The following is a 21,802-nucleotide window of genomic DNA, read 5'->3' as shown; positions in this document are numbered from 1 at the left end:
TGAGATTTGGGGTACTTATCGTTCCCCAGAAATATTGCTTTAAACACAGTGACGTCACATCGGGCAATGCTGAAGATGGGGGTAAAGTAAGTCATTTACTATTAAAGTGGAAGTAAACCCTCCTATCGTTTTCAGCCAAGGAAGCTGTCATCTTGGCCTCTATTTAATCTTTAACTGCCATGAAGCTGCACATGTGATCAGTTATGACACCAGCCATTGGATGGTTTGACAGTTTAGTTGAGAGCAAACCAATGTGACAGTTAACATTTTCCGGCATGCCGGGAATGTAACTGTTTTTTCAAACTGTTAGATCGATGGGTTTACTTCCACTTTAAGTGGGCCTTGCAAGGACCAAATTCATTCTCCACATTTTAAAACTATTTTTGTTAGCATCCTCCATGGGTTCAGCAGTGCAGCATGCGAAGAAGTTGGCACACTGAGTCATGGTGTCTTGTGTTACCTTCAGTTCCTTGTCCTGCTGTTTAAATTCATCATCTTCATCTGAGTCACATTCTGGGAACTGATATACTTTTATTCCAAACTTTTCAATTTCCTCTCTGACCTGTCAAAGTACAGAAAGGCTTGCCATGAAATACAGAAAACTTTCCAGACAAAGGTAATTCTTTGAAAAGTCTCATCAAATAAGTCCCTCTTCACATTCGATATCTTTACGAGCAAAACAATGTTGCTGCTTTGACCCCAAACAGTCTGCTCACAAATTATGTTTAAAGAGGGATTCCACCAAAAAATAAAATATTAAAAGCCAGCAGCTATAAATACTACAGCTGCTGACTTTTAATAAATTGACACTCACCTGTCCCAGGTTCCAGCGATGCCGGCAGCCGAGGTCGATCGATCGCTCGGCTCTCGGCTGCTGCAGTCACCATTCTAGGTGAGGGAATCAGGAAGTGAAGCGAATCGGCTTCACTTCCCGGTTCCCTACTGCGCATGCGCGAGCCGCGCCGCGCAATAGGAAATCTCCGCGCTGTCACCGGGACCCGTGTGTGTCCCAGCAGACAGCGCGGCAGGGCAGGAAATGGCGTAGACTCCCACGGGAGTCTATGCCCGGAAGTGGGTGAAAATACCTGTCTTTGACAGGTATCTCCACCCCCTCCCCCCTGAAAGGTGTCAATTGTGGCACCGGAGGGGGGGAGGGATCCGATCAGCGGAGGTTCCACTTTAGGGTGGAATCCCGCTTTAACCACTTATTGTGGTGCATTTTTCAACTGTGCATCTATGACCCTTTCTTTATCCAAAGTCATTTATGAATGGCATTGAATAAATAGGCATTGGGCAGCTGCTGTGTTTAAAGCTCTCATTAGACAGCTGGGTATACAGAGACCCTGTACCCAGCTGATCCAAGGGGCTGGGTACCATGTGATTGCTGTGATCACATGGTACTATTCACAGTGCTGGTCCCTCCCCTTCCACCTACAACAGGCATGGATAGAGATCAGTATTTATGAATAGGCACAGAATGAACAGGTCAGCAGCTGCAGCTGCTGATCCATTCATTCTGTTGCAGTGACACAAAGATTTTTGTTAACCCTTTCCTGCCCCCTCCTCTCCTCCACACATGTATATCAATACTGTCCCTAGTGACATGTAAATGAATCTCTCACCAGCCTTATCCTGCCCATCTGAAAATGAACCTATTCCCATCCATCCTGCCCTGTATGTAACCACTGTTAACTCCTTTACTTCCTCCTACGTCTGTGTATGACCATGTATCTAGTACGCTATTCTCAAAGTCCGTGTATAACTCCCTTCATACTGGCATGTTTCTTCATGTCCAAAAAAACAGTTGCAAAAAAAATATAGTTCACCTTGGAGTATCTACCTTCCAAAAAAGGGTAATTTTGTTTTTTTTTGTACTATTCTGGCATTTATATTTTAGCAGAAAGTAATATAAACATTTTTTATACTTTACTGTTTACTGTGTTTTATTGTTAACCATTTTTTTGTTTTCAGGTGAGCCATTCAGCTGCAGCGCGGATTTATAGTAAAAAGTAAAAAAAAAATTTATTTGTGTACAGTATTGCATGACAGAGTTGGGCCTCGTGCACACAGCTTTTCTAGACGCCTTTCCTCTTAGAAACAACGTTTTTGCAGAAAAAACATTTGATGCTTGTAAAAACATGTAATGCGTTTAGGTGCGCCAAGCGCTTGGTCATTAATTAATTTCACTAGCCAAAATAATAATTTATTCTGGCCATTGAAATGAATTAACGCTCAAGTGCTAAACAAACCTAGCATTAACGCACACTTAAGGCCTGTACACACGGTCGGACTTTTTGACAACAAACATGCAAATTAGCTGTTTTGGAGCAACATCCGACTGTGTGTACGCTCCATCGGACAAACTTTTTCTGTTTTCATCGGACTTTTGTTGGCTGTGCGAACGGACAAACTTTCTGGCAACAAAAGTCCGATGGAGCAAAGTCCGACCGTGTGTATGCAAAAGCATCGGACTTTTGTACAAGGTACAAACACGCATGCTCAGAACCAATGCAAAAGATCAGACTACAATACAGAAGTTGACCAAAGGTGGCGCTGGAGTCATTGAACGTCCTCTTTTGAAGCGGCGTCAGTACGTTGTGACGTCATTACGTTCGTGTTTGTTGTCAAAAAGTCCGACCGTGTGTATGCAATACAAACTTGTGGACCACGCTTTTTGTACAAAAGTCCACGGAAAAGTTTGTACAAAGTCCGACCGTGTGTATGGGGCTTAAGACACGCTAAAGCCTCATACACACGATAGGACTTTGTACAAACTTTCCCTTGGATTTTTGTACAAAGGGCGTCGGCCCTGAACTTGTATTGCATACACACAGCAGGACTTTTTCAGCCAACTTTCACCAAATCACGTGTTTTTTCTGCTCTTTACCGCCACCTTTGGTCAACTTCTGTATTGTTGTCTGATCTTTTGCATTGGTTCTGAGCATGCCTGTTTGTACTTTGTACAAAAGTCCTATGGTTTTCTGTACACACGATCAGACTTTGCTCTATCAGACTTTTGTTCCCAGAAAGTTTGTCCGTTCGCACAGACAACAAAAGTCAGATGAAAACCAAAAAAGTTTGTCCGATGGAGCGTACACACGGTAGGATGTTGCTCCAAAACAGCTAATTTGCATGTTTGTTGTCAAAAAGTCTGATCGTGTGTATGGGCCTTTACACATGTTTACACGCATCAGACATTTTTTTTTCTGCCAAAACACTCCTGCTCCTACAATTTGGGCAATGTCTGGATATAGGACTGAAAAGTATTTATTATACAGGAAAGTCAATGGTGGCTCTGTTCAGCACAAGATTGAGGGGCAGTACACACACATCACACTGTAAAATATAAAAACTGGGGGGTCTCAGAATTTTTAGCCACATTAATTACTAACATAATTACACATAGGTTGGACTTGTGTCTTTTTCAACCTCGCCTACTATGTAACTATGTAATTCATCTTGTACAAAAATGTATTACCGGTATTAAGTCTCTACAACTTTTTTTACAAGCCCCCTCAGAGCGGGGGTACAGCCAGGGTGGGGATTTATGCAGTTGGAATACAAAAAAGTTTCCTATTACATCACTCAAGGAAAGTGAACAATTTCCAGCAACAAAGTTACCAATTTAAATTCCATATCTTGACGTATTTATCTTGCAATCTGTTCATGCATATTTCTGTAAACTGAGCCATACAGACTCAACAAATTTTGTTACAAATTAACATTTCATGCTTTATCCTTACAGGCATGAGACTGAATTGAAAATGGGTACTTTCCTAAACATTACATAGTTCCATAGCAGGTGAGGTTGAAAAAAGACACAAGTCCATCAAGTCCAACCTATGCGTGTGATTATATGTCAGTATTACATTGTATATCCCTAATGTGTTTGGAGTTTTGATACACGGGGCCACAGATGATCATTGAAACATCACAGAATCCTATACACTCATATTATCAGTAATGTTCTAATTTTCCAGCCAGCAGATTATACTAGTACGGGTACTTGATCTGGCGTGTGGTACATATTTATATGAATTGATTATCTCTACATGGTCTGTATTTTGCTGTTATAGTGATGTAATAGGAAACTTTTTTGTATGCAAACTGCATAAACCTCCACCCTGGCTGTATCCCCGCTCTGAGGGTCTTGTATGCTTTTGTAATAATAAACTTTTCGTACCCAAACTGCATAAGCAGTAAAATACACTTTCATGTCCGAACTCCTATGGTCTAATTTTGTACACATATATGACAGTGACTAATGATTTGCACTTCGTGAGAGCACTATACATCAGCATTTCTAGATTGTGTGGCTTCTTAAGATCTGCTGTAGACCAATAATTCAAAAACATTTTTAAGCTAGAGCTGATCTCTTAATTCTCTGATAGTACACCTTTAGTTGACAGCTATCTACGTCTATATAGAAAGAGGCCCAGTGCTACTATGGATCCACAAGGCCCAATGTGCAATCTACTTTTTCTTGTAGCCACAACATTTTTCAGTCTATGTGCATAGCTATTAAATAGTTGCACTCACCCGGTCTTTCAGCTTGCGAATTTCACTTGGTACCAAGCAGTCAGCCTTGGCAATCAAAGGAACAATGTTAACCTTCTCATGTAAAGCTTTCATAAATGCCACATCCACTGGCCGCAGCCTAAAACACACAAAAACATGCAGAGAGAGAACAATTAAAGCCCAACTGTAGTCAAAGCTCATCTAACCCTCCTCCACTCTAAAACTCAAGTTGAAGTTGAAGGTGATGCTGGGCTTTTCAACAAGCTGCTCATCTTGTTGCAATAATGATGAGTAAGTGTGATTGGTAATAGCTTTTTTACATCTATTTGTATAACACAAATTGATGTAGAACATACTCATTCTAGGTCCTTTGTAAGATTATTTCAGTAAAAAGGGTGTTTTGTTTTTCTTAGACTCGCTATATGTTCCATTAGCTGAATCGCTATAGAAGATAAAGTGGAACTAAAGCTCTGCTGTTACATCCTATGATCAGGCAGGCTTTTTATTGCAGAGGGGACATGCAATGTTCCGACAATAAACGACATCCACCTGCTTACTCACAGTGATCCCTGAAATGTAAACGGAGTTGTGTATGTGCAGTTCAGCATACAGTGGCCGGGCCAATCTCTGTGTACCGGAACAATTTGCTCCTGTGTATGTACAGGAGTAACATCATCCCTCGTCGGCCAAGTAAGATGGGCAAAAACTGGCGCTGGTGACTGCCCTTCAGAAAAGTGAGTATTGATCCCTTTAGTTCAGTTTAAAAAAAAGAGAAACGGTGTAACTAAAACTGGAGCAGCTATGCAGAGTAACCAATAAGCTTCTAGCCTCAGCTTGTTCCATTAAAGTGGAAGTAAACCCTCCTATTGTTTTCAGCCAAGGAAGCTGCCATCTTGGCCTCTGTTTGATCTTCAACTGCCATGATGCTGCACATATGATCAGTTATGATGCCAGCCATTGGATGGTTTGACAGTTTGGTTGAGAGCACAAACAATGGGATAGTTACTTTTCTGGCAAGTTCCGGAAATGTAACAGTTTTTTTCAATTGGTGATTCAATGGGTTTACTTCTGCTTTAAAATTAAAGTAAACCCACAGATTTAACAGTTTTAGAAACACGTTACATTCCCAGCACATGCCGGAAATGTAACTGTCAAAATGGTGGTGCTCTCAACCAAACCGTCAAACTATCCAATGACTGGAGTCATAACGGATCACATGCGCAGCTTCATAGCAGTTGCACATTAAACAGAGGCCAAGATGGCAGCTTCCTTGTCTGAAATTGATAGGAGGGTTTACTTCCATTTTGAAATTAAAAGCTCAAAACTGTATGGTTGCGATGCACCAATGCAAAAATGTTTAAATAGTTACGTGGCTGAAATAAATATACTGCTCCTTGTGTTATAGCTTTGGTAAATATCCTTTCCAATTGTTAAAGTCTTATGCAGGGCTCTGTGCAAAGTGGTACATTTTTGGTACTGCTGGTTATGAAAACAAAGTACAACCAGTGCAACCACAGAGTTGGATCAAGCACCTGCACTGGGATGAATAGGCACAACTGTACTGAATTAAATATATTTCTTAATGCCAACTCAAACCAGTGAATGCACTGTAACTGGGAAACACTGAAGTACAATAACTGGGATTTACCATTCATCTGCCGTGGGCTACAGTTACACTGGCATAAGAATTTTACTGATCATGTAAGCATGTTTTTCTGGCACAAAAGTTCCTGCATAAACAATCAGTAAAATACTTGAATTTAGATATGTACAGACACATATGCGTTCTAATGCATATAATTCTAGCCCTATCTTCCTGCTTTGTTTGCAATCGTAGAATGCACTTTTTGCATCTATGTACTGTATATGTGTATATGCCTAAAATGCATGTTCTTAGATTTCTCCATTTTTTTTACAGATCTGAATGCAGAGCATGTTATGCGCCTATGTGCATGTCCCCATTGAACACAAAACACCAAATTCAGATTCATAAAGAAAGAACTCAGTTAATTGTGTTTTTTATGGTTGTGTGCATGTAGCATAAAGCAGACAGGTGATTAGTGACAGTTTTCTATAAGTTGGCTAGCATAAAATTGTGCTGGGGATCCCCTTGTTTATATATTTATATCTTTTATAATATATTTTATAATGCGACTGCATTTTACTTAATTTATGTTTTCAGTATTTAATGGGATCTTAAATTAAATGCTTAATCCCATGGGCATCTGCTTTTTGTTTATTACTGCAATCACGATGATCCTCTGAACCTGAACCTAGCAAATGCTTAGACAGAAAGTCAGATTCTCTTAAAGTATGTTACCCCAACATTTCATATTGCCAATATGCGTCTGTTTTACCATGTACTTTTATGAGAAGTATCCTCTTCTCTTTGCATTGCTTCCTTTGTATGAAATACCTGTTGATCTTATCAGTCCCCCTGCTTTACTATTTCAAACTGTCATCTATCCCTGTGTGGTCAGTTTTCTTCTTTGTATTCAATGTGGGAGCACAGCCTTCCTGTAATCCAATGGTCAAACTTGTGATGAAGCGCCCCATTCATGGCTCTTCACTGGGAAGATCAATGTACTGTTTTTTCTCTACCTCCTACTGACATGTCCCCCCTGCAGTCTCCATCCCCACCTCTCCAAGCCCCTTATTCAGCTGTGATCAGAGCCCCCCTCTTTAAAAGCCCATACAAGTAATCAGATTAGCGCTAACCCATGAATAATGGGCCTAGAATTATTGCTCTAACTCCGGTGTGCACAGTGATATGTAACCTGTGTTGCACAATCACTGTTTTGTGTGTAGGCACCCCTGGCACGTACACTTATGTTATCACTTTGGTGTCGGGGTGGGGGTGATTTTAATTGCTTGGGTTTAACTTTCATTTTTTGACACTTTAAAAAAAAAAAATCATCACATAGGGGGCACAAAGTTCCCTATGTAAAGCATTTTTTGGTGACAGGTTCTCTATAATAAGACATCATTGGTCTAATGCCTTGTACACACCGTCGGACATTCCGACAACAAAATCCGTCTGAGTTTTTCTGACGGATTTTGTCCTAAACTGGTGTTGCATGCACAGGGTTGGACAAAGTTGTCGAAAATCTGATCGTTTGGAATGTGATGACGTTCGTTCGTTCGTTACGACGGAACGACGTTGAGGCTAGTAGCCAATAGCTTTGGTCTCGTAATTTGATCTGAGCACTTTTTCCAATCGGAATTCTCTACAAATGATCGGAAAAAGTCAGATCTAATTTTTTTGTCTGAAAATTTGAGATCCGATAGAGCCCGCACACGATCGGATTTTTCCAACAATATAATCCGATCGGACATTTTCCATCAGAATTTCTGACCGTGTGTCAATGAAGTGCGGTTTACCGATGGGCACGCAGAGCACTAGATACACAGCGGGAACGTAAGTGGGGGAGGGAACCGGCAGTCACCGAGGTGTGTGGAAGCGATATGGTGGCTGAACAGCCGTCGGATCTTACAGGTGACATCTGACAGCTGGCTTGTCATATTTACACACACTCCTGCTAGCTTCAGCTTCAGCAAACCCTCCTGCCACCAACGTATGTAGTATGTTAGTGGCAGTAAAAGAGTTAAGGATATATTGATATATTTATGAGTTAGATAATCAGGTTTCAATAAACTGTTAAACTTCATGATTTCATGAGGACATATTCTGTCGCTGATTTAGTCAACTAGCCTGGTTTCATTGTTTATAAGATTAAAAAATGACACAGGTCCATATAGATTAACCTACAGTGTATGTGTGTACAGTATGTGTGTGATTATTATTCTCCAACAATTCCCACAGCCTTGTATATTCTGTTTCCTGCAGAGGACATCTAAAAGTTTTTTGACCCTGTAAACACTCTCAGCTGAGTACCACTTCCTGGGGGAGGAAGCTCTACATCGTTACTGTCCCAACAGTAAAGAACCTTTTCCTTAATGTAAGGTTAAACATCCTTTCTTCTAATCTCAAATCGTGGCGAGTCAGGGACACCTTAGAGAAAACATTATTACAGTTACCGTAGTCACCTTTGATACATTTGTACATTGTAATCCTATCCTCTCGATCCTCATAGCTGAGTCTATATAATTTGTATTGTTTTCACAAGGAAGAGGAACATACTGAAACACAGCAAAGCTTATATACAGAATACACTGGAGAAGAAACCGTTCCTTCTTTACCCGTGTCCGAAAGGTGAGATGAAGTACAAGCAACAGTGCACTCGGTTATCCTGGATATTTTTCCGATTCAATCCACTCTCATCCCGGAAATACTGTTCAAACTGTTGGTCTATGTAGTCAGTAATGGGCTTCCAGCTGTGGAAATAAAACAGCCATTATACAGGATCACTATAGGCAACCAGTTACTGTATATCCACTAGTCTGAGCATGGCACTCACCATTCTGTATTATTCACTGCATCCCCAAAACCTGGAGTATCTACTATAGTCAGCTTTAGTTTCACTCCCTTCTCCTCAATGTCCACTGTGTGCTTTAATATCTCCACTGTTTGACTTATTCTTTCTAGAGGGAAGCAATCAGGATATACCAGAGAGGTTTAGTCATTGTACAGTTGCTAGGGGAGTTGAATCTTCAACAATGGCACATCAATGAACATATATATATATAATAAAATAAAATAAAATCAATAGTGGATGTGAATCGAGCTAACAATGAATACACTCTAAATGCATGATATCTTTGCAAGAGTGGTGATACCCCCCTACTCCAAAAAAAAAAGCTCAATAGCTGATAAATATTGCCTCCCGTAATAATAAAAAAACATATCAAAAATTATGACAATGAGTTAAAAAAACACATTAGATATATAACACCTAGTGACAACACTCCATGTAATAAATGCTCAAAATACAAAAATAAACGTGATCAAAGTCCTTAGAATCAACACACTTCTGTGAATCTGGTTTTCTCCATAGGTAACCAGCTGCGTTCATTCACCATACAAAATATGCGCTCACCTCATATATAGACTTTGAACAGGTCCATATAAACCACTGGTCTCCAAACTGCGGTTGGGGGCCAAATGCGTGCCTTCATCTGGCCCTTGAGGCACTATTCTGCTCTGAAACCAAAAATGGGGCAAAATCACTGTCACTGGCACCAACAATGGGGTGCTATTCCTCCCCCTATTACCAAATATGGGGCACTGTTTATTCTCACTGATGCCTGGAAAATGTTCTATTCCTGCTGGCCACAATCCGGCCCCCCTAGAGTCTGAAGGACAGTAAAATGGCCCTTTTGATTAAAAAGTTTGGGGATCCCTGATGCAAATCTAGGGGTGTATCTCCAATGGCTGACAGCTTTACTCCTTTTCCAGGTACACTTTCTTCCAACTGCAGTAACCATTATGCAGGCTTCAATGGCAATGCACATTGAAGCAAGTGTCCCTGGAACAGGAGTAAAGCTGCCAGCCATTGGAGATACACCCCTAAGGGGAAGATTTATATGGACCTGTTCAAGGTCTATACTGTATATGAGGTGATCACATATTTTGAATGGTGAAGGGGCACAGTTGGTGACCTATGGAGAATACCAGACTCACAGAAGTGTGTTGATTCTAAGGACTTCGTTCACGTTTATTTTAGAATTTTAGGCATTTATTACACAGAGTGTTGTCACTTAGGTTTAAAGAGGAAGTAAACCCTGACGGGTGTTAATTCCTCTTTGTTTCCCTGCAAAGGTAAAGCATAATGGGCTACTATGCATGGCATAGTAGTCCATTATGTGACACTTACCTGCAGGAGAAGCCTGCTATGTCCCCTTCTTCCTTGCTAGTAGCGAGCATCCATTCTTCATCCCTCTTCCTTCTGGGGCCACGAACTCTGGCTCTGTGACTGGCCGGAGTTGCGTGATGTCGCATGACGTCACTCCCACACATTGCGCACGGGAGCGGTATTGTCAGGGCTGGCTTAGCCCTTCCTCCTCTGGGCTGGCCGCTCAGCTGTCGGCTAATTGCCAGCTCTCTTCTCTCTCCACAGTTACCAGCTGTTCCCGATGATTCTCGTCTGACCTGCCTATTTAAAGTCTTCCAGCTCATTTCTCCATTGCCTTCACGTTTGTTCACATCACAAGGAACCATCTCCTGCTGTTTTTTCAAGACTGGCTTGCTGACATACCTCCTGGCTTCTTATCCAGCTTGCAGTTGCTCTCCTTGGATCCCTGACGTCTGGACTGGCTGATTACCCGATCTGGTTTATGAACTTTGGACTGGCTGACTACCCAATCTGGCTACTGGACTCTGGCTATGCTTGACTACGCTTTTTCCTATTTACCTTTTTATTTTTAATATTAATAAACAAGTGTGATTTGATTGTACTTCTGTCTCAGTCTGTTTCATGGTTCCTGACAGGTATCCGCTGATGAAGTCCAGCCTTTAGGGACATAACGCACCGACGGAGATAACGTGATGTCACCCGCGGCCACTGTTGATTTTATTTCACACAATGCCTGTATGAAGCTTCTACATTGTAAGTGTTCATTTATATTTTGTTATTATTAAACCTTTTTCTACGGAGAGCACTATGGTTTGCTTTTCTAGTTACAGGATATGGGATAAATGATTATCGCCACACACTGTCCACAACGAGTGTATACCGTGGTTTTGCCAGTCGTTAGATCCTGATTAGGAGCATGTCATCTCTTATGAACTTCAAAGGTCCATGCTGTGAGGAGGAATCCATTGATTTGCCAGCTGATAAGCACCTTGAGCAGCAATGCGTGTTTTACCCTCTGTTATTAACCACTTCCCACCCGGCCAATGCACATATACGGCCGGGTGGGAGCCGTCTACTTCTGATAGGACGTTCAGGAACGTCCATCAGAAGGAGCGGGATCGCGCGCGCGCGTGCCCGCGCAGCGGCGCAATCCCGATGCGCCCGTGTCACCCAGACACGGCGCATCTCAGATCGGCAGGAGGGCTCTGTGATTGGCCCTCCTGATCACATGACGGCCGTGTCCAATCATGGCCGTCATGTGATGTAAACAAACAGCCGGTTGCTAGGCAATCGGCTCCTCCTCTCCTCACACAGAAGTCATCGCTGAGGAGAGGAGAGCAGATCGCTGCAGCCTGCTGATGATCAGTGAGTATGAGCTGTTTTTTACAGCTTTTTACTCACTGATCACCAGTCTAGTGTAAACACAAATCACCACACAGTGTAAACACACCACACAGTATAAACACAATGTCCCCACACATGTCCCCAAAACATACATGTCCCCAAATAATAAATACACATGTCCCTAATAATAAAAACATGTCCCCCACATATGTCCCACTAAAATCACATGTCCCAATGATTATCTGCACACATATGTACGTGATCACCTGCACACATATGTACATGATCATTTGCGTACATATGTCCGTGATCACACAAACCAATTATTATACACTTAACGGAATTTTTTTTACCAAAAACATGTAGCAGAATACATTTTGGCTTAAATTTATGACAAAATTAGATTTTATTGGATTTCTTTTAAAATAGAAAATATTGTTTTTTTCCAAATTTCCGCTTTTTTTGCACTTATATCGCAAAAAATAAAAAATGGAGTCGTGAATAAATACCACCAAAATAAAGCTCTATTTGTGCGTACAAAATGATAAAAATTTCATTTGGGTACAGTGTAGCATGACCGCGCAATTGTCACTGAAAGCGCTAGAGCGATGAAAGCTGAAAATTGGGCTGGGAAGGAAGGGGGCGAAAGTGCCCTGTATTGAAGTGGTTAAAGGGTCCACGCTGTGAGGTGAGCAGCCATTCTTACCATCGGTGGAGGTTCTATTCAGCACAAAGTCACTTTTGCATGGTCTGATAGTTCATCACTGAAGATCTACACGGATCACTTTGTTTTTATGTCATTTGGACATTTATCTCATTATTAGCGCTGCACTGTCTTTTGATATTTTTAATTTTAGGGATTTGATTATTGACCCTTGGTGTTCAGCATCTTTGTCACTCAAAGGGTTTTACTGAGCTGATTTTATTTGCTTTATATAAGAATACTGTTCTGCCCGGCATTCCGATGGTCCTCTTTTATGTTAATGAGCCTAATGTGCCCAGGCCATTACATTCCCACCATACTGAAACTCTGGCACAAGACAGGCTTTATCCATGGTGTCATGTACAGGCTACCCCAACCCTGCGTCTGGTACAGTTTTGGTGATCCCATACCCACTGTACACTCTCTGTCCATCACTGTCCATCTACTGTGCACTCACTGTCCATCCCAGTTTTAGTCAGTAGAGTTCAATATTGAGTTGGCCCAGCCTTTGCAGATATAACAGCTTCAACTCATCTAGGAGGGCTGTCCATAAGGTTTAGGAGTGTGTCTATGGAAATGTGATCATTCTTCCAAAAGCGTATTTGTGAGGTCAGGCACTGATGTTGGACGAGAAGGCCTGGGTCGCAGTCTCCGCTCTAATTCATCCCAAAGGTGTTCTATCAAGTTGAGGTCAGGACTTTGTCCTTTACAGTGGAGACCGTGAGCCAGGCCTTCTCGTCCATCATCAGTGCCTGACCTCACAAATGCGCTTCTGGAAGAATGGTCAAACATTCCCATAGACACACTTCACCCCACCGACTAAGACTGGGATGCCATTAAAGTCTGTGTGCGTGTAAAGGCAGGCGCCCCAATACTTTTGGTAATATAGTGTATGTTTCTTACACCAATGGGTGACAGAGGCACTAGACGCCTCAATCATAATAGATGCCCCAATCACATTCACCTTCTGCCCCTGCAGGCTGATGGCTGTACAGAAATACTGTTGGCAGTACAGTGATTAGCATGTCTGTCTAGCAGCACTGGGGTCCCTGGTTCAAATCCCATTCAGAACACTATCTATATGAGGTTTGCATGTTCTCCCTGTATGTGGGTTTCTTCTCACTCTCCAAAGACATGCTGGCAAGTTAATTGGCTCTTGATCAAATTGGTCCTAGTGAGTGTGTATGTATCCATGTGAGATAGGGACCTTTAGACTGGAAGCTCCCTAAAAGCAGTGAAATTAATGTGCGGTATCTAAAACTCTGGATACATATTTCGGTGCTATATAAATATCTATGATAATTAATTAATATTATGCCAGGATGCACATGAGTCAGCTTTGGGACTGGCTCCCTATACCCCTGAGTATCTGTACATGAAGCTGTAATTCATAGAAAAATGTGTCATATATTACTATAATAAGTATATTTTATCACCAATCCCCTGTACCCAACCTGTGCCCTAGTTATACAAAACTAGAAAAAACGCTGCTTGAGCTAAAGCGTTCAAGTTTTACCTTAAGGCTTAATGTACACGGGACGTTTTTTACAACCTCTCCTGAATGATTTAACTTAACAGATAGTAACCCACGTTTAAAACGTCCGTTTTGCTGCGCTTACATGCCGCATTTAGCCGCGTTTTGCGTTTATTCAAAATAGGCAAAAATGAAAAACGCCTGTAAGCGAAACGAGTTACCACGTTTAGAAGCGCTTGAAATGCCTCTAAACTCAGCGTCTGAACTCATTTTTTTGCTTTCCAAAAAAGGCCTCTAAACTCAATTGCCTAAAAATTACTATAAACAAACCTGAGTACATGTACATAAGATAATATTGGATGAGTTCAGGGGCAGCTGAAAAAAGCATCCAACTGACTCTGAACGTCCGTCCGTTTACCAGCAGCAGTTTACATGAGGCCTAGAGGATACATTCACCTTTCTGAAGATGTTACATGTTATATGTTAGGGTGCTGCTGGGAGATATCACCGTGACAACTTGTACCAAAGTAATAGGTTTCATATACAGTATAGAACAATAAAACATTGTATGAGGTAATAATTACAGTGACTCAGACAAACAAAGAGGAAGATGGCTGTTTTACCTTCTGCATTCAGCAGCTTCCTGTCCTTGTAGAGATCAGTCAGGAACAGGCTGTTGACCAGGGTAGACTTTCCTAGGCCGGACTCTCCTTTGGGGACAAGAAAAACATAGTTATCTAGTCCTTTCCTAGTCCAAGCTTTAGCAAACCACCTCTCTCCTTAATAACATTCAAGTGTGAGTGGCAAGAATACACAGCCATACTATATACCAGCCTTTCTCAACCTTTTCAACACAGAGGAACCCTTGAAATAGTTCTCCGGTCTCAGGGAACCCCTACTAAAAATTTGTAATCTACAACTCATGATACATTAGTGTGATAGTCAATGGGAAGAATGGTCCTTACACTTGTGGTCGTTGGGAAGAATTACCTCCTTACAGATAGCTACAAAGATCAATGGTGTCAGTGGGAACTTATATAAGAGGCAGAAATTGCCCAATGCTGAAGGAACCCCTAGCAACCTCTGGAGGAACGCTAGAGTTCCATGGGATCCTGGTTGAGAATCACTGCTATATACTGTCAAATATACCCTAGGTCATCTGCACACACCTAGATTAATTTTCAATCGCTTATTTACAATAGAATCACAAATGTGAAACACCAATATGCTGGAACAATTGTAGGCCTATTTATCATGGTTCCAGTATGGTGTGTTTGGATTAGTTTGACTGGAATGGGTTTATGACATCTATCCTGACGCTTGTGGTGGCCGTATTGCCAGTTTCATGGTATGTGGCGTGTTGGCTATGTTAAAGGTTTTGCTCACCTGCAACCATAAGCGTGAAGTCGAATCCTTTTTTCACCGATTTCCGGTGGACTTGATTGGGTAAAGTTGCAAATCCAACATATTGCTTTTCTTGGTCCTGTGGGAGGAAACATTCATTAGCTGGAATTTGTAAAATATATAGTATATTAATATGAACGCATCGATTTGTAGAACATTTTCCAGGTCTCACCTAGACGTCTTTGTGTGTTTAAAGCTGAACTCAAGGTATACAACTAAATACACACAGATACTGTACATGTGTTGTTTTACCTGCCAGAGGATTCTAAATTCTGTTTAGCAAGTATTGTATTCCAGGCACCCCAGTGCAGACAGAATCCTAGGCCTCCCTGTATATCACGCTGCAGGCTTAAATGCTCCTTAACAAGGGGATAAGGTAAAAGATGCCCTACAAAACTAGTTCCTTGCTCCAACAGGCTTCCTCTTGGTTTGCAACCGGTCCCAGGAAACCTCTTCTCTAAGGAGCTCTAGCCTGTGGTCTCATCCTTACCTCCTCACATACAATGCAAGGCTGATAGCTCTGCATTGTACATGATGATACCAAGGGAATGCCCATATCCCAGAGCATAATGGAGAAGAGGGGAGTGCCCGAGCGAAGAATACGGTAAGTTATACAGCCTCTTCCTCTACCCCATAAACTTAGTGAGCATTTAACCCTTGCAGAGGGGGGGAAGCCCCATTGCAAGGGATTTTACATTCTGGAGATGGGCTTTAAGCGATATAGTCTGGCTTAGGACTCGCCCAAACATGTGACTGGGCAGTGAAAGAACAGCAGTGCACAGGGTAAACTGCATTGTGCAAGAGAGTCCTCTGCCAGGCCAAATACCACTGTACAAGGGATTACAGGGAGCTACTATCAACACAGGTCCAGGTACTTGTGCTAGTTCTATATAATCAAACTGGATTGCATGGTATGTTCCTATCTCCTTGGAAATCAGCTTTGAAAATAGTCTCATCTTGGTATTGTGCCATATTGTGCATGCATTGTGTTGAAAGTACACCTGACCCAACCCACACCTTGAACAACTGAAAAGATTCAAATCTCAACCACGGCACTACCTGCCTGAAGTTTGCATGTTCCTGTTTCCTCCAGGTACTCTGGTTTCCTCCCACACTCCAAAGACAGTTGCGAACACTGAACTCGTTCTCTCTGGAGAAGAGACGCTTGAGAGGGGATATGATTTCAATTTATACATACCATACTGGTGACCCCACAATAGGGATAAAACCTTTTTCGCAGAAGGGAGTTTAACAAGACACGTGGCCACTCATTAAAATTAGAAGAAAAGAGGTTTAATCTTAAACTACGTAGAGGGTTCTTTAACCACTTAAGCCCCGGACCAAATGTCAGCCTAAGGACCAGAGGTCTTTTTACAATTTGGCACTGCGCTGTTTTAACTGGTAATTGCGCGGTCATGCAATGTTGTACCCAAACAAAATTTTTGTCCTTTTCTTCCCACAAATAGAGCTTTCTTTTGATGGTATTTGATTGCCTCTGCGATTTTTATTTTTTACGATATAAAAAAAAAAGATATTTTCTACTTTTTGTTATAAGAAAAATCGAATAAACTCAATTTTAGTCATACATTTAGGCCAAAATGTATTCAGCCACATGTCTTTAGTAAACAAAAAAGGCAATAAGCATATATTTATTGGTTTGCGCAAAAGTTATAGCGTCTACAAACTAGAGTACATTTTCTGGAATTTACACAGCTTTTAATTTATGACTGCCTATCTCATTTCTTGAGGTGCTAAAATGGCAGGGCAGTACAACCCCCCCCCCCCCCCTCAGGTGACCCCATTTTGGAAAGTAGACACCCCAAGGAAATTGCTGAGGGGCATGTTGAGCCCATTGAATATTTTTTTTTTGTCCCAAGTGATTGAATAATGACAGAAAAAAAAAAAGTTTACAAAAAGTTGTCACTAAATGATATATTGCTCACACATGCCATAGTTATATGTGGAATACATGTAAAAGGCCCAATCTCATTAATAGCCAGGCTTTACCTTGGAAGAATAGTGATGTCTATAACACAAAAATAGTGCTATAGGGACGAGTTGTTATGTGTTGTAGTTCGTTCTGAGAATACACCTCATATTAATCTACCAAGCCACCTTATACAAAAGATGTCTTTCCACTTTTTCCCCATTTTCTGCAAACAGCACGGCCATTGTAGACACTGCTTAGTAAATCAGACTGCAGAGTTCTCAATATAAAGTCTATGGGTGGGTAGACATTAAATGTAAAAGCTCCTAAACCACACTATGATCACTTTTGTATATCTCCCAAAGCACTGTAGGCATGTGAAATACACACATCCTGTCCTGTCAGTCGTTTCATGGTTTGTCATCAGTGGGGGTAAGGTTGTGATCATGGCCTAGAGGGGCCCGCAGGAAATCCAGGCCACTTCTGTCTGGCAGCATAATGGTTTGTTTGGACAGTATTAGCTTTGGTGGAACAATTTGGATAAAACACATGGATATCAGCTATTACAGTGGTTGTAAACCCCTGATTGTCACTTTTACCTATAGGTAAGCCTAGAATAAGGCTTACCTATATGTAGCGGAAATATCTCCTAAGCGTCCGCCATGTAGGAGATATTACCTTGTAGTGCGCCAATGACGTCATCGGCGCATGCGCAGTGAAGAAACTGACTTTCGTGCCGTTTCTTCACTCGCAAGTGCCATGACTGACGTCTCCCGCGGCTCTGGACATGGCCCCAGAAGGCCACGGAAGGAAGAGGGGGCGAAGATGGATGCGGCCACCAGCGGGGACATCAGAGGCTTTCGTTTGCAGGTAAGTGCAACATAATGGGCTAGTATGTGATGCATACAAGCCCATTATGCTTTTACTTTGCAAGGAAAAAAAGAAGTAAAACCCATCGGGGTTTAATTCCTCTTTAAGGCAGTTAGTATTCTGCAATGTAGGAATTATTTTAGGGTGGTAGAGAAAGCACTGGTTACATTGGGGTTGATTTACTAAAACCGGAGAGAGCTAAATCTGGTGCAGCTCTGCATAGAAACCAATCACCTTCCAGGTTTTATTGTCAAAGCTTCGAAGAATAAGCTGAAGTTAGAAGTTGATTGGATACTGTGCTCAGCTGCACCAGATTTTGCACTCTCCAGTTTTAGTAAATTTATCCCACTGTCTTAAAAGCTAGAGGAATGTAGAACAATGAGACCCATTTATTTATATTTGTCTTGTGTGTAATTATAGTCACAACAATGTTTGCATTTCTATGCGGTTAATACAGCCCTGGTACAGTTCACAGCTACCAACAAGCGGAAAGGTGTACAAAAATCGCATACACGCAAGATACAACTACATCTTATGTACACAAAGGGGGTTATTTACTAAAGGCAACTCCACTTTGCACTGCAAGTGCACTTGGAAGTAAAGTCGCTGTAGATCTGAGGGGGACATGGAAGGAAAATAAAAAACAGCATTTTAGCTTGCACATGATTGGATGATAAAATCAGCAGAGCTTCCCCTAATTTCAGATCTACCCCTCAATGCAAAGTGGATTTGCCTTTTGTAAATAACCCCCAAAGTGTAATCATTCCCTGGCCTCCATGTTCAGAGAAGGTTAGGCCTAAAATTAGGGTTCCTAGATAACGGGATCCTATCAGCTCCTATTTGTTGCCTTCTTCCCTACATATATGTTGCGTCTCATCTTTCACATAGTCCTTCATATATTATTTCAGTCCTCCCCTCATTTCAGATTTTTTTTCCCGTTGCTATACATCTGCAGTCACCCCCACCACTTTTCCTTCCTGAGTTGCCTAAACAATCCTTCTCTTTCACATGGTTAACTATTAACAAACTCCACCGGACAAGTGTGCGAAGACATTTTCTGCATTCTGACAGTACACGGCGCCCTGCCTCCGGACCTGGCAGTGGTGGAGTTAATGTTCTCTTTTTACGGTAACATTAATACAAGTAAGAATAGACAGATGTCTGCACAAACTTGCATGCCAACATCCCCAGCCTTCCCTTTCCTGCTAAGCTGCATTCCCCATTGGCGCAGTTACCTTTAGTTTCATAGGGTAGGTCCTCTGTGTCAGAGTTCGGGGAGACAACAATCTCTCGGCCAGAAGTTCCTGAATTATGATGGCATCCATACCCACAAAGCAACAGCCGCTAGTACAATGTTACCTCGCCAAGCACACACACCCATCCATCCCCTCCCACTACTGACCACATCCATATGTCTGTGTGTGTGTGTATGTGTATGTGTGTGTGTGTGTGTGTGCTAAATGGGGAGAATGTGTGACTGCCCTCCCCGGCCACTACCCTGGAATTTCCTGTAGCTTCCCATTGGAAAGAAGATTACGTTTAAGTGCAAAGGAGGAGGATAATGGGAGGAAGGTCCGCTAACCCCACATAATCAGACAACAAATCACAGCAGCAAATGATTTAAAGCAACTGCAGACACACAGCACTCTGCACAATGTTTTATTCACTGTCTGCCTCTGAAAAAGGCATGTGAAAGTGAACAGACAGACATTTATAATCTAGACAAGCAAATCATTTTGACACCTCTGTACATCTGACATCTATACAATACAGCTGTTCAAGGTATAGCCATGCTCCATAAAATGCTATTTACATTCCATTAAAAAAAAAAAAAAAAAACGTATAAAAATGTATAGCTGGCCATAGTTGATACAATTTTCTTTCCTGCAATCACGGGTTGTATAAAAGAAAATCGTTGATTCCCCCCCCCCCCCCCCCATCAAAATTGACTTTTATACCCTTGCTCCCTCTTCCATCTCTCCCATGAAGCCATCCCTGCTGGGAGAGCATTGTGATTGTTGCTAGCAGTTATAGCCACTGGCAATAATCGCGTCCACATATATTCGCCTCCAGGACTTTACCACGATTTGCGGTTTTTTTACACTGTGGTTGCTTAGCAACCAGCTATATACAGTGAAAAACGATGAAAAAAAATGAAAAAATAAAACGCAAAACGCGGCAAAATGGCAGTACTTGCGTTTTTGATGCGGGTCCATTGACTTCAATTACATGCAAAACACTGCATATTGCATGAAATAAGTCCCCGACTCTTTCCAAAAACGCACAGGCACAAAAATGCATTGATGTGAACCTGTTCCATAGGAACCCATGTTAAAAAATGTCCCTGCATTTCTGCAAAATGCATCAAAAAACGCGTTAGTGTGAATCAAGTCTAAGGAGCAGAGCCCTCAGATCCTCCTGTATTGAACTGTATTGTAATTGTACTGTCTGCTTTAATGTTGTAAAGTGCTGCACAAACTGTCAGCGCAATATATATCCTGTATAATAATAATCCTAAAAATCCAAAAAGCTGGTTGTACCCAAGACGATTGATGGATCGACTTGGGTACAATCAGCCTGCCCATACATGGTTTGAATCTCAGCACATCTCTGCTGAACTGGCTGAGATTCAAACTATCTATGGCCGGCTTATCCTTTGGAAATTTTCAGCTGGATCCCCACTGCAGATATAGAAAAACAGAAAGAACAAAAAAAAATTATAAAAAAATATAGAAGATATAGATATAACTAGAATATAATATAAATATAGCAGATATAGAAAAACAGAAAGAACAAAAAAAGAAATTAAAAAATAAGTTACCAAAGCAATACATTTTTCTACCATGGTAGATGTGTAGTAGCACTGAACCAATTAGAGTAGCATTTGATTTTAAGCCCACATTTACACAATTTTAATGATGCTGCTACACATCTGTTTTCTAGGAGAAAAGTTCCTACATAAAGATTAGTAAAATGCTTCCATATAGATGCATTTAAAGTGGAGCTCCACCCAAAAGTTGAAATGTTACTAAACCCTTGTTTTTTTTTTTACATTGAAATAACAAACATGTTATACTTACCTGTTGTGTGCAGTGGTTTTGCACAGAGCAGCCCCAATCTTCCTCCTTCTCGGGTCCCACTTGGCGCTCCTGGCCCATCCCTCCTGCCGGGTGCCCCCACAGCATGCAGCTTGTTGTGGGGGCACCCAAGCAGATGTGCTCCTGAGCCCCGGATCTCTGTGTCCATTCACACACGGAGCTGTGATTAACCAAAGGCCAATCAGGAGTGCGAGTCCCCAGACAGCCAAAGTTCTCACGAACATCGCTGGATGGAGAGGGGGCTCAGGTAAGTATTAGGGGGGTCTGGGGGGGAGCTGCACACAGAAGGTTTTTTTATCCTCATGCAAAGAATAGATGAAAGGTAAAAAAAACTTGTGACTTTACAACCACTTTAACCACTTCAGCCCCGGACCATTTTGCTGGTCAAAGACCAGACCACTTTTTGCGATTCGGCACTACGTCGCTTTACCTGACAATTGCGCGGTCGTGTGACGTGGCTCTTTTGGTGGTATTTGATCACCCCTGTGGTTTTTATTTTTTGCACTATAAACAAAAATAGAGTGACAATTTTGAAAAAAAGCATTATATTTTATTTTTTGTTATAATAAATATCCCCCAAAAATATTGAAAATTTTTTTTTTCCCCTCAGTTTAGGCCGATACGTATTCTACATATTTTTGGTAAAAAATCACAATAAGCAATTATTGATTGGTTTGCGCAAAAGTTATAGCGTTTACAAAATAGGGGATA

The 21,802-nt window shown here is 41.6% G+C and overlaps 1 protein-coding gene across 5 annotated transcripts in view; it reads right to left on the bottom strand.

The window, feature by feature from the left end:
* SEPTIN5 (septin 5) overlaps window positions 1–21,802 on the bottom strand; it is a 126,052-nt gene that overhangs the window by 22,320 nt on the left and 81,930 nt on the right. For 3 of the 5 annotated variants that reach the window (XM_077461658.1, XM_077461662.1, XM_077461659.1), the window contains 6 exons: window positions 15,179–15,275; window positions 14,416–14,502; window positions 8,937–9,060; window positions 8,719–8,853; window positions 4,540–4,657; window positions 461–562 (listed from right to left, as the gene is read on the bottom strand). In XM_077461658.1, the coding sequence (XP_077317784.1) occupies window positions 461–562; window positions 4,540–4,657; window positions 8,719–8,853; window positions 8,937–9,060; window positions 14,416–14,502; window positions 15,179–15,275 (663 nt within the window). Of the gene's footprint in view, window positions 1–460; window positions 563–4,539; window positions 4,658–8,718; window positions 8,854–8,936; window positions 9,061–14,415; window positions 14,503–15,178; window positions 15,276–19,228; window positions 19,448–21,802 lie in introns of those variants that run through there. The other 2 variants (XM_077461660.1, XM_077461661.1) reach the window with 2 other exon arrangements.

The sequence above is a fragment of the Lithobates pipiens genome, unplaced genomic scaffold (assembly GCF_037356315.1).
Source record: "Lithobates pipiens isolate NorthernLeopardFrog02 unplaced genomic scaffold, aLitPip1_a1.2 Scaffold_3, whole genome shotgun sequence".
Taxonomy (NCBI): domain Eukaryota; kingdom Metazoa; phylum Chordata; class Amphibia; order Anura; family Ranidae; genus Lithobates; species Lithobates pipiens.
Note: the sequence above shows the minus strand (reverse complement) of the source record. Positions and strands in the feature narration are given on the sequence as shown.